This window comes from Hibiscus syriacus, unplaced genomic scaffold (genome assembly GCF_006381635.1).
Source record: "Hibiscus syriacus cultivar Baekdansim isolate YM2019G1 unplaced genomic scaffold, ASM638163v2 tig00111013_pilon, whole genome shotgun sequence".
NCBI lineage: Eukaryota > Viridiplantae > Streptophyta > Magnoliopsida > Malvales > Malvaceae > Hibiscus > Hibiscus syriacus.
The window spans coordinates 1,516,837-1,536,101 of NW_024062953.1; the positions used below are offsets into that span (position 1 = coordinate 1,516,837).

The window sequence follows — 19,265 nt, forward strand, 5'->3', positions numbered from 1 at the left end:
TATGTCCCGAAGAACATAGGTAAACATTCCATATGTCCCGAAGAACATAGGTAAACCCTCGACCCTTGGCATGCCAACTATACCCTAGCTCTCATATCACATTACATGGGCATTATCATTTAACAGTTCACATTACTTGTCATTTCTCTTCTGTAACATACCATATGTATGTGTAACCATGTATTCCATATCATATCACATGTTCATATAAGCTCATAGCTTCTTTCACATATACATGTAATCACTTAGTCTATTTTCATGTAATTCTTTTCACTTCTCATATGATTTTATATTCATATCTCACATAGCTCATATAGCCTTGCATTGTTTCATATAAACATAGATGTCATATCTTGTTCGTATATATTTTCTATATAACTCATATATCTCATAGTTATTTCACATAGCTCACTATCATATTTTCATATCATATATCTTATAATAGATTCTTATATCATCATTTGTTTCCTTTATACCTATTCATAATCACATAACATATACAAAGCATATCATTATCTTTAGTCATGCATACATACAATCAATGTAATACAGATAATCACATATAATTATAACAACACATAATCATGTCCATGACTTCATGCATATTACTCTAGGAAATAGACTCATCGCAAGTCTTATTTCCATTAAACACTACATATCACTAGTATGCACTCACATTGGCCTCACTAGTCAATTCCAATCTCTTATCTTTCCCTTGATCGATCTTACTTGCCAAATGTTCCGGAATTTCTTTATGCGCAGAATCTACATAAATGTACATTTTGAGGCAATCATTAGATACCTACACCTTGTAATTGGATACTAGCAACTTAAACGAACTTATTAAACCAATATTCACATTTTTCCTTTAGGGGGAATCAATTCCCTCCTGTGGGGGAATCGGTTCCCCTATGAGATTCTGGAATTTCTGGTTCGCTTGAGGGGTATCGATTCCCCCATTGAATGGGTACCGATTCCCTTGAATGGGTACCGATTCCCCTTGCCCAGAAATCATATTTTCAGCACGAAATTTACTTCATTTCATCTTAAACACTTCATATTTCAACCTCTCCTATATACTAAACTCAAACACACATACTTAAGCCCATTTGTACTCATTTAATCCATCTTAATTCTCAAAATCCTCTCCTCTTAATGAAATTCAAGAATTATACTCAATTTTCAACATGTTTTAAATTCATTTCTATCACTCCAAATCTCTTAATTCAACTATTGACAAGTCAAATTCAACTTATCAACTTTATTTCAAGATTTCATTCAAAAACTCAAAATCTTTAATCTCTCCTATACCTTTCATCTTGTTGTTTTATAACCAATTAAGCTTTCATTAAGCTTAATTACTATCCAATGAACAACACCCAACCTTTAGTTGAACAAATAATCAACTAATGAAGAAACTTACCTTTGCCCTTGAGCTCTTACGGGAGGAGAAAGAAGAAAGGAAGAATAGATGAAATGTTTTCATCTTCCACGTTTCAATCTCCTATTAAAGGGGATAAAAATATCTTTATTGTCAAATGATCATTTTGCCCTTTACTACTTTGGATAATTACTAAAAACTTCCAGGGATTATCTCCACATAAATCATTGAACTTTTCAACTTTTCCACTTTAATCACCAAATTCTGAAATTTTACAATTTAGCCACTAACCTATAATTTGGGATGTTACAGCCTTCCTCGCATCCTCCAATCTGGTGAAGCAAACAAAGCCAAACCTACTTCCTCCCTTGTTTCTTTTGTTGGGGATGAAATAATCAACTACCTCCCCATATTTATCGAATATTAACCAAAGACCTTGATGATGAAGAAACTCTGGAATATTGAAGATGATCACCGTAACACAAATTTTCCCAACAGATCTATTCACCTAACTCGCATTCTTATTATACTCTCGCTCATACTTAAAAAGAGACTCCTAAAAACACCCACGTAACTTTTAGTTACTTACGTTTATAATTATAAATAATTATATTCGAAACTAATTATCCAATAACTTTTTGAATATACCCTTAGGCCTTAATGAAGTTAATTATTTAAATTAAGACATAGCATTAATATTAAAAAAATTAAAACCACCACCAACTAATTATTTTAACGAGATGTTAGATTATTCAAACAATATTACAAGTTAAAATTTAGGAAAAGGAAAAAATCGATTTGAAAGATTACCCATTGATAAACTTTTATAATATTTGATTAAAGTTGATTGAACAATAAATTATATATTAATAAATTATATATCAATGATTGAATTAAAAATATTAAAAATGAATTTTGGTATAATATAATGTAGGAAAGATGAGAGTTGTGAATGTGACAGATGATACATACAATAATTAATGGGAGTCAAGTGCATCCCATGATGGCGAAAGATAGTAAATTCGAGTACACGTGCTTTCTGTGTTACTTTGGTCTGCTTAGGCTGGGGCAGTTGGAATTGTGTCAGATGATTTCATATTTTTTTAATTAGTTTATTTTTAATTATCAAATCTCACTGAGCTTCACTCCCATTAATGGGTTTGGACCATTTGCATTTTTGGTAAGTTAAATCAAAAGCATTAGAAACCAAAGAAAACCATAACCCATAGGTCATGTGACAATAACTACATTGTTAATCATATGTACCTTAAAAACTAACCTTGGTACTAAACCAACGAAATAAGATTATTGACGAGGTTCGATATTTACCGATTGTTGTATATATTAACATTTAACAATCTGATTAACGATCTAAATCATTTAGTTAATCTCAAGGTAACAAAGCTTTCTCATCATGTATTTGACGCTGCTGCATTATATAGGTGTACATGTTGTATTCAAATTATTCACGCAATAAGTACATGTATTTCTCCCGAACAAAAACCAACCGCTACTTCCATCGCTAATTATTCTGTATCTTTCGGTCCATAGTCACACACAAGGTTGTACATAAATAAAACCCTGTGGCAGCAGCAATCAGGCCAAGTCACTAAAACCGTAAGGCTGGAGGAGAATGTGTAAAATGCAGATTCGGTTTCAACGAATAACCACCATGCAAGAGACCCTACCAGCTCATGATAAGATCCGACGGGAGCAACACATTCGCCTTAAGCTGTAGCAGTTGCAGCTGCGGCTGCAGTGGCGGCGGCTGCAGCGGCTGATGCAGCTGGACTTTGACTCGGAGACGCTGGCTTGGACTGAGGTCCGCTTTGTGGTTCAATCATTTGTTGATCATTTTCTTCTGGCTGCTGCTGTGACTTGACCTGGGCAAGCATAGCTTTAATCTGGCTTCCTGTGAGTGTCTCATGCTCAAGCAATGCATTGGCAAGTGCATGGTGTTCTTTCCAGTGGGTGGTGAGTATGGTTTTCGCGTTGTTATAAGCCCTTTCAAGTAAATCCTTCACTTCTTTCTCGATAAGAAGTCTAGTCTCGGTGCTCATGCTCCTGCCGTTGTCATCATAGAAATGAGTAACTAGCCTCACTTCTTTACTCATGCCATACCTTGTAACCATAGTTCTAGCTAGCGAAGTTGCATTCTCAAGATCAGACTGTGCACCAGAAGTAACTTCATTTTCCCCCAAGATAAGCTCTTCCGCAACCCGTCCTCCCATAGCAACGTCCAACCTTGCAAGCATCTGCTTCCGGGAGAAGCTTGTTTGATCCTTGTCAGGCAACTGGGCCACCATGCCAAGCGCCATTCCTCGAGGGACTATTGTTGCTTTGTGAACAGGAAGTGCCCCATCAGTATACATGGCAACAAGGGCATGGCCAGCTTCATGGAAAGCTGTAGTTTTTCGTGACTCCTCAGAAATGACAGCCGACTTACGTTCACTTCCCAATATGATCTTGTCCTTTGCGTACTCCAGATCAGCCATTGGAACCGCTTTGGCACCATCCATTGCGGCCTTTACAGCAGCAACATTGACCAAATTTGCTAGATCAGCCCCAGAGAATCCAGGAGTACCTCTAGCAATGATCATTAAATCAACATCCTCGGCCTTCAAGACCTGCAATGAACAAGAATGAATGGTCAAACTCAAACATGCATGGCTGCACACAATTATTCAAACCTCATATCACCAAGACTGATTATTAATGAGATGTAACACAAATCTAATGTGAAAAATCAAACAGAATGTTGATGCAATTGAAGGAACATGTAAAAAGGCAGAGAGATTAATTAGAAACATGTTTGAAAAGCTAACATCAAGCTCAATTTTACGACACATGTTCCAATGGGGCCTGCCAAGCACAGTCCACAAGAACTGTCACAAATCTGATGAGTCGGTGACTGAAAGTTGTCAACTTAGGCTCAAACTCCTAGAATATGAACTTCTCACAGTCAACACAATACCTTTGACATGTGGGATTCCATAATCTGCCTCCGTCCTTCAACATCTGGATAAGGAACAACAATGCGACGATCAAATCGTCCAGGTCTCACCAGTGCCTTATCCAATGATTCTGGAAAATTAGTCGCGGCAATTACAATAACTCCTTCATTCTGTTTAAATCCATCCAATTCAACGAGCAACTGATTCAATGTCATCCTCATATATTGCTGGTCCTTTGGATTACGGCTTCCACCTATGGCATCTATCTCATCAATAAATATAATACATGGTGATCGCTTCTTTGCAGCAGCAAAAAGATCTCTCACTCTTCGAGCTCCAACACCAACAAACATCTCTTCAAACTCACTGCCACTGCAGGAGAAGAACGGTACCCCAGCCTCTCCAGCAATAGCTCTCGCTAACATAGTTTTTCCTGTGCCGGGTGGACCAACAAGCAAGACACCTTTTGGAAGCTTGCCACCAAGACGAGTGAAACGCTGCAAAAAGGGCAAATGGATTTAGGAGAGAGAAAGAGAGATAAGGAGGCAAAGCTACAAATCCAAAAGAGCATTTACTTTAGGATCTCGAAGGAAGTGGACAATTTCTTCTAACTCCGACTTTGCCTCATCAACGCCTTTGACATCATTAAATTTTGTGTTCGATTCCACTACTTGCACTTCTTCATGTAGACCAAGTCCTAAAACAAGGAAATAGTCTGTCAGAATTCAGAAATAAAAAACATGCCCAGGTAGAAACTTGAGATAAAAACGTCACTTAAAGATTCTACCTTTACTGATCCCTCAATAAGTGCACCAATACCAGAAATCAACAAGAAGCAAAGTGCAAGACTACGAAAAGTACGCCACAATTGATCTTTAAAGTTCCCAGTTCTGATGACACCGTGTGGATAGGAGCACTAGCAGTTCCTAGTAGACCGTTGTTTGTAGCTTTTCCCACATTTCGCAAAGCTGAAAGTCCACCTTTACTCTCTTCCTCCCTCGCTGAATTAGATAAACCTATAATTTTGCACAATCTCTTGGTAATCAAATATCAGAAAGGCAAAGAGTGGAAATGGTTCAGAAAGAAATGGCCTAATAATAGTTTAACAGACAATTTCTAAGCACGAGTTCAAAGATTTCTCCTGGAAAGTGACAGAGAAAGAAAAGGAGCAAAGTCAACATTTTAAAAGAGACTAAAGATTCACAATTGCAAGGGCGCTCACCTTTTTGTAATGTCTTAAGCAACTCACTTTCATCAAGTCTGTCAACTTTGACTAATGCTTTAACATATTCGGAAAGTGCAGAACGGTTGGAATGTAACGACGGCTGACTTTCAAATAGCCTTATCACTGCTTCAGGATCATTTTTATGGTAAAGCTCTCTTAAGAGAGAAGCTTCACTAGCTTCATATGCCCCTCGGACCCTGCGAGCTAAATTGCCTACATAGCTTGACTTAAACCTTTGTTGGCCACTCAGAAGTCTAGTACCTGCACTCCAATGAGATTTCAGCTTAGGCAAAGTAGTTTTTGAGTTGAGAACAAGGAAAGCTAACAATGAAAAGGAAAGCCAAACATTTCACTGAAAAATAACCATAAAAAACTGTGAAGACAATGATAGAAACAAAATACCCGAAAGATGAGTTCTACTAAACAAGCTTCCAAATTGTCCCAACTCTGATTGCTGCCTTGAAACCTGTTTTAAAATGAAGATTAAGCTCACTTGTTTATCTAAAGAACAAACATTCAAATCCAAGTCTAACATGTAAACTACTGTTTTAGTAACCAAGAATAACACACAATATATGAACTCCTACTCAGCATTACAGGTTTCCATTCGAATGAAACTCCCACTCAGCATAAGCAAACGAATTTCTTCATCAGGTCCAATGGAAACTAAAATATAATATTTCAAATTTCAATCACCTGCTGTACTAATACCTAGCTCGAAATGAAATGCTTATTGCAACGTTATGATATTCGAGATTAGGGTTTCCAAAATCCCCAAATTTCAGAACATATCATAAAAAAATCCAATATATTGAACGAAAGGAAGAATCTCAAAAGATATCCTAAGAAATAGAAAGAAAGGAGGGGAAATCTCAAAAGGGGGAGGGCAGGAAACCTGAGTGATCAACCGTCTCCAAGCCATCGCCTTTTTACAAAGGCCAAAACAGGCCTGATCTTTCTATCGGTGATGAGCGTGTTTGGTTAGCAAGAAATTTAGGGAAGGGGGGGGGAATTTTAAGAGGAAAACATGGATTTTGGATTGGTTTTGGTATGCTACACGAAATGACATATTTACCCTTTCAATTTTGTTGTTTTCTTTATTTGACGCTTCCCAAATTTGTCCTTCAATTTTAAAGAGTTTAAATCAAGGTCCGCTCTAGTCTATATATCATCGTTCTTCGAACATATTTTTAATAGAATTCGTTTTTTATTGGAGTAATTATCATTTATAACATATTTTTTCGTGTTAGATATCGGAGTAATTATCATTTATATTCGAGAAAATATGCATAATGTTGGCACTTTCTAGTAATTCAATTCGTATCCAATTAAGTTTTGAGTAAATATATGCATAAACGAACCTAAGATTTTATCTCAAGTGTGTAAACTTAAGAAGTTATATTAGAAATTTAAGTAATATGAAATTAAATCATCAATATTTAAATTATATAAAAATTTAAAATATTCAAGAAATATGATCGTATCCTAATACCCCTCACTCCATCCTTAAATACGCATAACATTGATAACATACATGAATTTAACTCAAACCTAATCCAATGTACCTAGTAAACATCTCTAGATATAGTTTATATTTTAAAAAAATAAATAATATGAAGGCATAATAAATTTCCCTGAAATTAGATACAAAATATTAAGGTGACGTTTGGTTCGTTAGAATCCCTTGAAATTAAGGGGAATTGTAATATAATTCCACCACTTTCCCATGTTTAGTTCAAGTTTTCAAATGTGGAATTGAAATCTAATTTCATCAATGGAGTGAAAGTAAATTTCATCCATAACATGATGGAATTGAAATCCTTTGGAGGAGGGAATGTGAAATTTGACCATACTACCCTCATAAATCTTTTGGTATTCGGGTCGAATTTTTTTTTAAAAAAATTGGGATTGGGTCGGATTTTTTTTAAAAAAATCGGGTTCGATTCGGGTCGGGTTTTTTTAATTTTGATATTCGGGTCGGTCGGGATTTTTAAAGTGTGATATTCGGGTCGGTCGGGTTTTTTTAAGTATGATATTCGAGTCGGATTTTTTTAAGTTTGATATTCGGTTCAGGTCGAGTTTTACAATAATACCCCTCTATATATATTTTTTCAATTAAATCACTGTTTTTATTGAATAAAAATAATTTTTTTATTATTTTGGGTCGGGTCTCGGTTGGAGGTTCCCTTATTCTCGGATCTGGTCGGGTGGACCAAAAACCCGACCCATTGCCATCGATTTTAACTTATAATATTTATTAGTATAATTTTTATAATTTATTGAAATAAATAATAAATCAATAAAATAAAAGTTTAATATTTTTTAAATTTTTATAATATATTGCTACATGTAAGTTATAAAACAAACTAAATTAAGTAAAAAAAACAAGAAGTGTAATTCTATCATTTTATATTACTGAAATCAAATACATCTGACATGTCTACGAACTAAACATAATATATAATTGGATTCTAATTCAATTTCCTACCAACCAAACAAGTTTCAGATTCAGATTTCAATTCCTTCAGATTCCAAATCCTTCACAGATTCTAATTTATTCACAAATTCCAATTCCCTCATAAACAATACATCGAACTAAACTCTACCTAAATAAAGTGTTTGCCACATCTCACTAAAAAGAAGAACACCAAGGGTTTACATTACATTGAGCTTTTATCCAATCTTGTAGTTGTAGGCGGATACAGTGGTCGAGACATATGAACCGTAGGATCCGAACCAACACTACTTTTTGAATCCCCATCATAAAAACCACCTGATCTCTTAAACTGAAACTCATCCATGGACTGCATGTGCATTCTCCTCAACGCATGGTTTGTTGCTCTTTGTTTTGCCTTGGTAGACTCCGTCAAGTTCATGTAGCTTGGCCTACGGTTGCTGGTCTTATCGGTTCTGTCTGAAGACGAAGCGGAGCTCTGCTCGAATCGGAATTCGGAACTCGGACTTGAAGATGATCTAGTAGCTTGTCCAATATGGGGAGGCTTTGCTGATATCCTGGTGGTGATATTGTTCTTTCTGACTTTCACCGAACATTGTTCGGACGGACTCGTAGTCTTTCGTAATTCCGAACAATGTTTCGGTGGCGGAGTTGGCTCCGAAGGGTCGGATTGTGACTGTTCAATCAATCTAGATTCCCATGGTCGGGCTGCCATCCAACGTTCGAGCCAACTCCATCCCCAACTGTTCTTGTCAAACATTTGATTTTTGAGATATGGAACTGAAACTGAATCCGGATTCGATCTCCATTGCTGTAAAATCGAATAAAGTAAGATTGCATTCGAAAACAAATGATACACGGATGCTAAATTAATCGAAATTCGATACCTTTTGTGCAAGTGAATAAGCAAGAGCTCGTTCTCGCTTGAATGCACCTTCCTGTCTCGATTGTAGCTTGGTTTTAACATCGTCCAATGTTCTTTTACTGTCACACCATCCCTCCTATGAAACATTTCGATTTTCATATTAACAATTAAGATTTGATTCAATAACTAACACCAAAAATGAATTTTCCGACATCAATGAGGTAATTGAAGGTATCGATTAGTGGTATACCTCAGCTTGTTTCAAGGGATCGGCCTTGCTGCGGTGTTCATCGACCAGGTTCTGAACCGCCTGACCCTCTATGGATATTCGCACACGCCGAGCTCTGACTCGAGCCTGGACTCGAACCAGAGCCTGCATGCACCGGAGCGTAACGGCAGCCTGTTTCCTCACCTGTCGACCACGAACGAAGGCTTGGATCCTCACGATTCCCTTCAAAGCCCTCAATGCCCTTCTTGCCTACCAAAAACAAATCTCAAACAAGCATCATAAGCATGAAGAACAACTTTCCTTCATTTTCCTTCACTTTCTCGGACACCAAACAAGGGGGGAAACGTACCAAGAAGCCACGAAAAGCAGTTTGGATGCGAATAGCAGCCCATTCTTGCCGCACGACCCTGAAATCTTTAGGAGGAACTCGAACAACAGCAGCCATTGCAGCACTTAAAGCATCAGAACTCTGTGAGGACTCGGATCCTCCATTATCTCCTCTGAACTTTCCTTTAGAACTCTTCCATGAAGACTCCATTTCCCCAGAAAAACTCCTCCATAACTTCCATTTCTTACTCTTCCCACACACCTGCAAAAACAAAACACATAAATCTATATAACATTAAACTTCCATTAATGAATCCACAACAGAAGAGAACTCACTTGGTCATCTTTTTCATTCTTCTTGAGACCAATAAGAGATTTCACCCATTTCCCTGAACCACCCATTGAAGTAAATAACTAAATATTTTCCCCAGACCTACGAAGAACAAGTCTTCCTACATAAAACCAGAAACCATAAGAAAGGCTCCCAAAGAGGTGAAAAAACAAAGCTTGAGGATGAAGACAAATTGGTTTATTACAATAACCAATGTGATAGTGTTTTGTTCCGAGACTTTTGAAATTCAAACCAAGGGAACAGATGAATCCCGCTCAAAGGAGTGACCTTTGAAATTGGAGCTTTGTTTTTACGAAATTCGGGATTGTTGGTCCCACGGTTCTTCAACTGGGTTTTTTAGGGTAATTTTGGTCGGCTAAAGTACATTTTCAGGCCATTAAAGTATTAATTTGATTACAAATGGATCACTTTTTTTCTAAAAGTTACAATTTAATCGTTCAATTAAATTACCGTTATCAACATATCACTGGTAATTAAATATTAGACTAAATAATGATATAATCTGCTATAATAATTATTTTAATCTCCAATATTTATATAATTTATCAATTTAATCTTAATTTAAAACAATTAATAAATTTAATCATTCATATTAAAAAAATTCTCTCACTTACTCTTTATTATTCTCCCAAATATATTATATTATGTTCATGTTACTTTCTTGGTATGATAATAATTTATCAATAACCAGGGACAGAGTCAGAATTAAATATTGTTAGCAGTCGAAATATTAGACTATTTAAGAAAAATATAAAGACTTATTAGGTATTTAAACTCGAAATTAAGCATGAACCAAACAACCTTAGTGATTAAGGGATTGTTATTATCCTTGAGGTCTCGAGTTCAAGCACATATGTAGGTGTATGAGTGTTCATTGTCAAATAGTTGAAAGTATTTGTACATATATTATCTTGTATTCACCATAAATTAAAAAAAAACTCAAAACTTATAAGATAACTTCTAATTTGTCTAATATTTAAACTTACAATGACTTAAATTGTAATTAGACTAAAAATTTGAGAACACAAACTTATCATTCTTTAGTTCGATCCCTACTTGATTAAATATTTAATAAATTTTTATATTTTTAAAATTTAAATATTTATTTTTACATAAACTAAAATATTATTAAACCAAAATTATATAAAAAAAATTATAAATTTTAATAGGGGCCGGAGCCCTTTGGGCCTAAGGGAGCTCCGTCCATGTCAATAACTTATTGTTGTTTTATAGTATAATGTTTTTGTTCTACTACTACTTTATTTGATGGATTTGTTTGGTTTAACAGTATGAGATTGGTATAATATAGCGTATAAGTTTTGAGACTGAAATTTTTATTATACCAACTATATTATATGTTTGTTCCAATTTTAAAATAGAATGACATGTTGTAGTAATATTTTATTGAATGAGTAAATTATAATATTTAGAAAAAAAGTGTTTTGATTATAATCAAACTAATAATCGAGTGATCTAGAGTGTATTTTACCCATCTGTATCATGAAAAGGTTCGTGCCCTTTTGTTTTATAGCATGTGAAAAGTTGGAAAACAGCAAAGACAAGAAGTTACCCGACAAGTATCTCTCTAATCAGTGCATTGGAGATCTGGTTTGGTTCTCTCGTTCCGGTAAAACACTGTTCAAACTAAACAAAGTTACTAGTTACTATTAGGAACAGTAATGGGTCGGAGTTGAGTTAAGTTTTTAGTTCATTCTAATTTGGATTAACTGATATAAAATATAGATAAAAGAGTATTATAATAATCATATCTAAATATATAAAAGTTAATTATATTGTTATTCTTAAATTAGGTCATATATTTTTTATTCTAATCCTAAACTTAATCGGAATTCATCCTTTAAAAAACTTGAGTTAAATGTGTTAAAAGGGTTTAAATTATTCGTGTTGGGAGGGGGGAAATTCATTTAAGGGCTAAAAGGATTTAAATTAAATGTCTATGATTTGGGAAGGACTAAAAGAAAATTGTCCCCTGACAGGGGTCAAGGCCGTGGACGATGTGTATTTTTTTTCCAGATGACTGCTTTGACCTCTCAATTAGCTCAGTTTGGTCACCTTATTAAAGGCAAAGGTGTACTCAGAAACTACGCCGTATTTGTTTCTTATAATTTTATCGTTTTTAAATTATGAATGTATTTTTAATGTCATGATGATCATGAAAACCATTATGATATGATCTTTACATTGTGTTGCAGCCGCAATTTACTATGATCATAAAATTTACTTGTTATTTCATTTTGTTGTCTCATGCTTTATCGTAGTATTAAATTATAGTTGTGATGTATGTTACAGAGGAGATTGTGGTATTGTAGTTGTGGACGTCACATAACCTATAAAGATTGTCACATACGTGAATTTTTGTACATTGCGGATGTGATTTGGTGTCGCGATGACCTTGAATGTTATACTATATTGCAACTGTAATTTAATACTGCAGCTTCGTCGGTTAATGTCAAGCCTTATCGCGTTACTCGTATTATCGGAAAATGACATAAACAATTAAAATATAATTATATTACACCAATGAAACATGTATAGCTTACATAAAGAATTGATCGAAATAGCAAATTAAACAAATCAAAGAACAAAGAATGTTCAGTTAGATCCCTTCCCATTCACCTATTTGCTGCAAAATTGTAGGCACAAGAACTGCTCATAAAGCTTTCAATTACTGGCCAATGCTGACACCCTTGGACTAGGGAGTCCCATGTAAGCAAGCCTGGGCGAGACTCGAATTTTGGGGCTCGGTCTCGGTGAAGGTATTGGACCGCAGTTTCTGATGCGACCATGCGCGGGTCTCGGAGATAAGTTAACTTGTTCCAATGCCTGAGATTGCAGCTCCATTGGGTAGTCTCTAACACAACCAATACGCGGACCGACCCCGCTCGACCACTTGCAAGACAAACGGTTAGCCATGTTGAATGCCGGTGCTTCCGCATTGGCTGCACTCTTTCCATTGCCACTTTGAAGAATAGCTGTTTCCCTTGGATCTTCGATCTCACCATGCTTGGATTCACCGGCAGGGACTTTGTATGAGGTGTAGTCATTGTCTACAGCACATCTCTGCATACGGAACGAGAAATCGATGAGATTTAATGATTATTTTAGCTTAAACACATCCCAAAAGCTTGAGTGGTTGATTATTACCTTAACATTGGTCAAATCTACATTGTGTTCCTCAAGGAAAAGAATGAATTCCTTGAAATTATCTTCAGTTGGGAGGTAATGACCACTGTACGGCCAAATAGCCTGGAAAGAAGGAAGAAAATGTGTTCAAACATTAGGGGATCACATTAACTAAGTTTGTTTCGGGACTCGGATTTAGTATTTATTTATTGGATGTAGGCAACCGCAGTTTGTATAACATTTACCTCAAGAACTCCCTGAGAAACCACCAATCTTCCGGCTGCAGTCGTAGCCCCACCGGAAAGGAAACTCGAGTGCTGAAAAATGCCCTTCTTCTTCTGCCCAACGTACAAGGATCTCGATGTGCTAAGTACAAAAATCCACTTGGATTCATCACCGGTGTTAACGAGTATTCCAGATTGCTTGTAAACAAGCTTTCCACTAATGACAATCACTTCGAACGCTTCCCTCTCTTTCTGCAAGCAAGAAAAACCAGATATGATCAAGAAATGTTCCTGAATTGGTGCATTTTCACATGGGATAGAACTAAATAAGACTCACTGGTCCAAGATATTCAATGCATTGCCGTTGTAGATCGGTTCGTTGACACTTCTTAAGGCTTAGTTCTTTGCCATCACCGATATCCAACCTTTGGTTCCATGATTGAAAAAATGAATTTCAGATACCAGAATGTAACGGTGAAAAAGACCAACCTTCGCTAACTAATTAAATTACCAGTAGAAGAAAGGTTGTGTGCTCTTGCTTTCAGACCAGACATCATAGTAGAAGTGTAAATTGTGTCCATATCGATGGCGCGGGTCGATCTGCAATGACATAAAATCTCAAATCAGCAAATCAGCAACCAATTACTAAGCAAATTAGCCTGCTAGAGTACAGATTAAACAAGTGGTGATTCATACAGCTTCAAGCCAATGTTGCAGGGCTAGTTTTTGAGCCTTTTCATCCTTAGACAAACCCTTTCCTACCTACAAAATTCAACAGGATTTTTTGTTAGTCTCAAACCAGCATGCTAGAACCAATGAAAACAAGGTAGCTAACGCATTTCAAGTACCTTGGCAGCCCTTGTTTTGGCCCTTGACCACTTATCTATCACAGTTTCTTGTTTTTCGATGTCGTAAAACGAAATCGAGCACCTTCTTAATGCTGCAGAATCCAAGGTTTTCCACCTGCAAAAGTTGAATGAAATTAAGAATCAAACAAAGAACATGAAAATGAGATTATGAACCCTAAAACAAACCACTGACCAGAGCTCCTCAACCACAACAGCACAATCAGCAAGGTTCCTTCTTGTCCTATACCCTTTGTAGACCTTCTGAAGCTTAGTTGCTGCAGAATCAAGCTCGGTCACAGGCCTTGGGGAAAAGAACACCACCGGTTCAGGGGGACTGATGGTGGGTTTCCTTGGTATAATGATTCTATTCGGTTTGTTCGATGATTCAAGCTTTGGTTCATGAGAACCATCATCTCTTCCAGACCTTACAATAACCATTTCCATGGTGTTTCCATGATTAAAAATCTGGTGTTGCAGGGAAAGACCCATGGATTTAGAACCCAGAAAAATCCTTGCTTTCTTCCCTTCCCTGAAGCTCCAAAAAGATGAGGATTGAATGTTTGACAATTGAGACAGATAGCAGAAGAAATTCAAGGTGTTGAGTTAGATATGGCAGCTTGATATATATATAGGAAAAATAGGTGGGAGTTTGAACAATCAAAGGTACGACTATCATGAAAAGGACATGTTGAAAACAATTCAAAGTTGGCGAGTCATGCATAAAGGTAATTAAAAGCTTAACCGTATTTCGCTGGAGGAGTGAATCTATGAAAATGGTTGTAGGTGACCTTCAATGAAGTTCATTGGAAAGGTTGAAGAAACACCGGTTCAAAGGAAGGAAGCATGTGTTAAATGCAAGTGGAAACAAAAGGGTAGATCTGCTTTTCGGTGCATAAGCTTTGATTCATTGTTCAATTTGGTATTCAATGCTCTTTTTATTTATCGATTTAAGGACTTGGACTTGATCTCAATGTTGAATTTGATATCTTTATCTTGACTTCATGATTCTATTTGATGTTGCGTTAACTAATTTAGACCAAAAAGTAAGAATGACCGAATATGAATCTACAAATCTATCTGAAAATTCTGAATTTATTTTTCATCTGTAAGTTATTTAAGTATTACCATCTCAATATTAATTCTATTTATTATTATTATTATTATTTGATAGACACTCAAATTAACAAAAATCTAAATTCAAATCCATTAAAAGATGGATAACCAATGTTTCAATTCTCTTAGAAGCAAACATATTCACCATTTTGTAATATAGATTTTCGAATTCGTATCTACATAAGTAGTGCGAATTCAAATAATGAAATATTCGATGGTGTATTTGCATTCACATTGAATTCATAACGTATAGTAATTTAAATATTCAAATTCGTAATCTAAATTGCTACCTCTGCCAAAAAGTCAAATTCATGTACCAATTTGAATTAAGAAGCCAAACTTATGGATAAAAAAAATCTTAGGTACCAAATTAAACATTAAAACTAAATTCAGATACCAAAATGTTTATTTACCCAAAACAAAATACACATAAAGAAGAGTAACATTTAATTTAGGAAACGTCGGTGGGGTTGTAGTAAATATATAGAGTTGCAGTCATTGGAAACATCGTTTTCAGCCATGCTGGATGGCTAGAAACGTGATTGACTTTTCCTAATTGTGATAGTTTTCTTGGTCATGCCAATGGAGTTCAACATCGCCGTGGTCAATGCCATATCATAACCGGAACACCAAAATTTTAACTAAAATGAAACTTCAAGTTATCCGATATCGGTTTAAGATCGAAACGATACGTACCGACAGAAATGATCGGTGCCGACAACAATTCTATGGAGCAACAGCAAGAAACTAAATATATTGGATTATGGTAGTTTTAGAATAGTTTTGTTTTACAATTTTTCACAATTTATAACGTCAAGCAGATCGGGATTGGAGGAGGGGCGCATGAAGACTCGAAAGTTGATCGGAGGATCATCGTACAATGTATGAATATGCGGTGATCCTTTGCTTTCTTCGGTTACGCCTTCGCCTTAGCCGGTGTTGGTATCAGATGGTGCAATGTGGCTGCTGGAACAACAGCAGCTGGGCTAGGATCCTTGACTCGATGGGACCCTGTTCTCCTTAGACAGAAATTCCGGTCCATTCCGCTAGGTATTAAGTTCTGCAACGGCCATGGAATGTGCCGCATCAGTCTCGTTGAACTCACAAGCAATATCACACCCATCATGATAAATAACCTGCAACCGAAAATTTTCAACTGAGATTTCATGGGGAACAAAAAAGAAGCATTTCCATGCATAAACCCCCCTATGGTATACAAGACGGGACAAGCGACAAAGCGAATCTTGGACTACGGTATTATTGTACAAAATGAGTGTCAAAAAAGTAGATTGTGCACTACATACCATCCGAGCAAAAGTGAAAGACGAGCAGCTGGTGATGAAGGCAACCGTTCACCCAATGCGAGCATACCAGCCAGAACGCCTGTAACGATCGATGCCACAGCAGCACATGTGGATATCACAATTGCTCTACCGTGCTTTAGGCCACGAGTCTGTCCAAAAGGTGTAAAAGGGTATGTTACAGGCTGAATGCAAAGGTATTAACATGATTGGATGACTCCATGAACCACTTTGAGTAGCTGAAATACCTGGTAGTAAAATCCGGTGCCACTACAGCATATGCTGATCGAGACACATGTAGGAATCAACATTTTGGAGAAACCCTGCTCCACAAAAACGAAACCTATCTTCGATATCACAGATGCCATCCTGGAAAAAGAAAAAGAAAACAAACCCCGTTTAAGGTGAACATCTAGAACCACAATGCATGAAGTAACACACCAATGCTACAGGACTTCTGTCTTTGCTGAGTAAAATCTCCATATGAGATCGATTATGAACCATGAAGAGCAAGAATAAGATGTCCAATAAAAGCGATTTGGGTGAAAGAGATTACCCGAATAAAATTCCAGACTCCAAGCCATAAATGATCTCTTCAACAACTTCATACTCCATCTACATGAAAATATATGTTAACAAGGGAAAAACAGCAAGAAGGGGGGTCAAAATATTAAATAAATGAATATAAATCTTTAAATTTCATAGACTTTACCAGTTCTTGCTCTCTACGCTGACGCCTGCAAATACGAAGCCACCCATTTAGAAGAACCTGTATAATCATATATAGAGTAAGCATTATAGCAGGATGGATTATCCCACAATAAATAATCAAAGGAGCGATGAAATATAGCATAGGCAAGACTACAGACATGTTTCAAAAACAAAAGATTATGAATCGGAGACATCAAAAGTACAGCTCTCCTTCAATGGTCAGCGTCGGCGACAGTTCTTTAGTAGCATTTTTTTGTTAGATTAACAATGTCGAAATAATTGAGTTCTAATGACCTTCATATAACTTCTAAAAGTTCCCTGTAAAGGAACACCGTTTTTGGTACGATGCATAAAAAAATTGTATCTCTTAAAGTTCTACAATAATCTGGTGAATTTAGGAATTTCTTAAAAGTTTCAATTTTGCACGACAGATAATAATTTAATCATGAAATAGATCAATGAATCCTACAACATATTTCAGATGATAATCTATGTGTGCGCGCGTGTAAAAGCAATTCTAACTAGATAAAGAGTATGGGTACCTACAAACAAGATCACAACAAAGAATGCCAACCATGGTAACTGCAAAATAGATACTGAAGAAGCCTCTTGCTCCTCTCCACCGGCGCCAACTCCTAATTGTACAAAAGAATACAATTACTACTCTATATAGGTCAATGGTATTATACCGTACTATCGTAAAACAATAAGGCTAAACTGGGTGATTCCGGTTGTTGCAGAAACTATTAGCATAATCATTAGGAGAATATCTGTTACAGAACTCAAAAGTCAAACCCTTAAATCATTGTAGAAATATAACATGATGTCAATGGGGTAGGCTTTTAAACAAAATCGAGAACCAGGAAAAACTTGCATTACCTATGGTGCCAATTCCAGCTAATGTAATCCCCATCCAGTCAATAACATTCATTACCTCTTGTAGATAGAAGTGTGAAAAGATCGAAAGAATGGCAAGGCCGCAGCCGGATACCGGTTGAATGACAGATACCTGAACGGTACTTTCATAGTCAAAAAGATAAAGAATACACACTATCAATCCCTCTGCAACCAAGCATTGGCCATGCTACAAAGGAACAACAAATTTAAACTGTTGCAGAAATAAAGAAAATCAAATTCACCGGAGCCATAGATAACGCTCTCAGCATCAACAAGGCGCCGGATATATCAATCAGAAACCCTATCGCCCATGATTTATTAACAGCATATGACCTTATCACCTACATAAAAAAGTACAAAACCAGTCAACAACACTCCAACCAAATCCAATTCATTTATTCTTCTATCTTATAGAAGGTAACATATTTGAAAATGTCTATTTCAGACCTGATCTGAAGCTGAGATTAACAAACTTTCAATGAACAATATCCCAAAAAGTCTCACATATTGAAAAATTTCAGACCAAACCCAATATCAATGTGGCTTAAAAAAGTTCAATGGCAATATGCAAAAAGGAAGATACCCAGAAACAGAAAAAGAGAGAATGAATTACCTTGAGCTTGAAGGAAAGAGGAGGGAGAATAACGGTGCCCTTCTTTTGGAGAACTTTGCCAATGTTATTACCGGCGGTGGCTGCCAATGTTAAACAGATCGATTCCCACATTTCTTCTTCTTCTTCTTCTTCTTCTTCTTCTTCTTCCTCGGTATCTCTGTTATTGAAATCTGAAGAAGATCTCTTTGCGGTTTCTTCTTTTTCACCTAAAGACAGGGATTTTGTGGGAGAAGAAGCAGCGGGTTAGAGTTTGTTGTTGCCTTACGCTAACCCCTTCTGTTAATAATTCGGGGTTGGCATTTTGTCAAAGGTTGTTTGTTAGTTCCATCGCATGTTGCTTTAAACGAAATGCATCCCGAATTTAAAATTTGATTTTATTCGATTAATTTAATTCTTTTATTAGTTTGAATGAATATAATATAATAATACAAGATAATATTTATTAAGATATTTTTAATTATTTAATAATAAATGTTCATATATTTCTATAAACGTCACATTTCAAATTTAAACTTTAAAAAATAGTAACAACCTTTTACCACGAAATTAAATTTATGTAATTATATTTTGAAATAATATGTGAAGATACTAACTTTTTATCCATTTTTATTTATTTATTTATTATT

At 36.0% G+C, this 19,265-nt stretch overlaps 3 protein-coding genes and 1 pseudogene across 3 annotated transcripts; all 4 read right to left on the minus strand.

Annotated features, from left to right (window-relative positions):
* Positions 1–2,854: 2,854 nt before the first annotated feature.
* On the minus strand, positions 2,855–6,604 carry LOC120150060 (annotated as a pseudogene).
* Positions 6,605–8,124: 1,520 nt separating this feature from the next.
* On the minus strand, positions 8,125–9,917 carry LOC120150021 (protein IQ-DOMAIN 1-like). The gene is made up of 5 exons (XM_039162717.1): positions 9,773–9,917; positions 9,459–9,698; positions 9,131–9,358; positions 8,903–9,016; positions 8,125–8,826 (listed from the first exon to the last, which is right to left on the minus strand). Exons 1-5 carry the CDS (start codon positions 9,836–9,838, stop codon positions 8,221–8,223), a joined length of 1,254 nt encoding a protein of 417 aa, XP_039018648.1. The 5' UTR covers positions 9,839–9,917; the 3' UTR covers positions 8,125–8,220.
* A 2,432-nt stretch (positions 9,918–12,349) lies between these two features.
* Positions 12,350–14,588, minus strand: LOC120150024 (IQ domain-containing protein IQM1-like). Its single transcript, XM_039162723.1, has 8 exons — positions 14,198–14,588; positions 14,005–14,119; positions 13,853–13,918; positions 13,668–13,756; positions 13,494–13,581; positions 13,178–13,408; positions 12,954–13,055; positions 12,350–12,869 (listed from the first exon to the last, which is right to left on the minus strand). The coding sequence occupies exons 1-8, from the start codon at positions 14,491–14,493 to the stop codon at positions 12,471–12,473; spliced, it is 1,386 nt and encodes a 461-aa protein (XP_039018654.1). The 5' UTR covers positions 14,494–14,588; the 3' UTR covers positions 12,350–12,470.
* A 1,281-nt stretch (positions 14,589–15,869) lies between these two features.
* LOC120149943 (probable magnesium transporter NIPA9) lies at positions 15,870–18,924 on the minus strand. The gene is made up of 9 exons (XM_039162653.1): positions 18,640–18,924; positions 18,269–18,367; positions 18,009–18,138; positions 17,676–17,764; positions 17,131–17,187; positions 16,975–17,033; positions 16,667–16,787; positions 16,422–16,570; positions 15,870–16,253 (listed from the first exon to the last, which is right to left on the minus strand). Exons 1-9 carry the CDS (start codon positions 18,748–18,750, stop codon positions 16,034–16,036), a joined length of 1,035 nt encoding a protein of 344 aa, XP_039018584.1. The 5' UTR covers positions 18,751–18,924; the 3' UTR covers positions 15,870–16,033.
* Between the last annotated feature and the right edge of the window lie 341 nt (positions 18,925–19,265).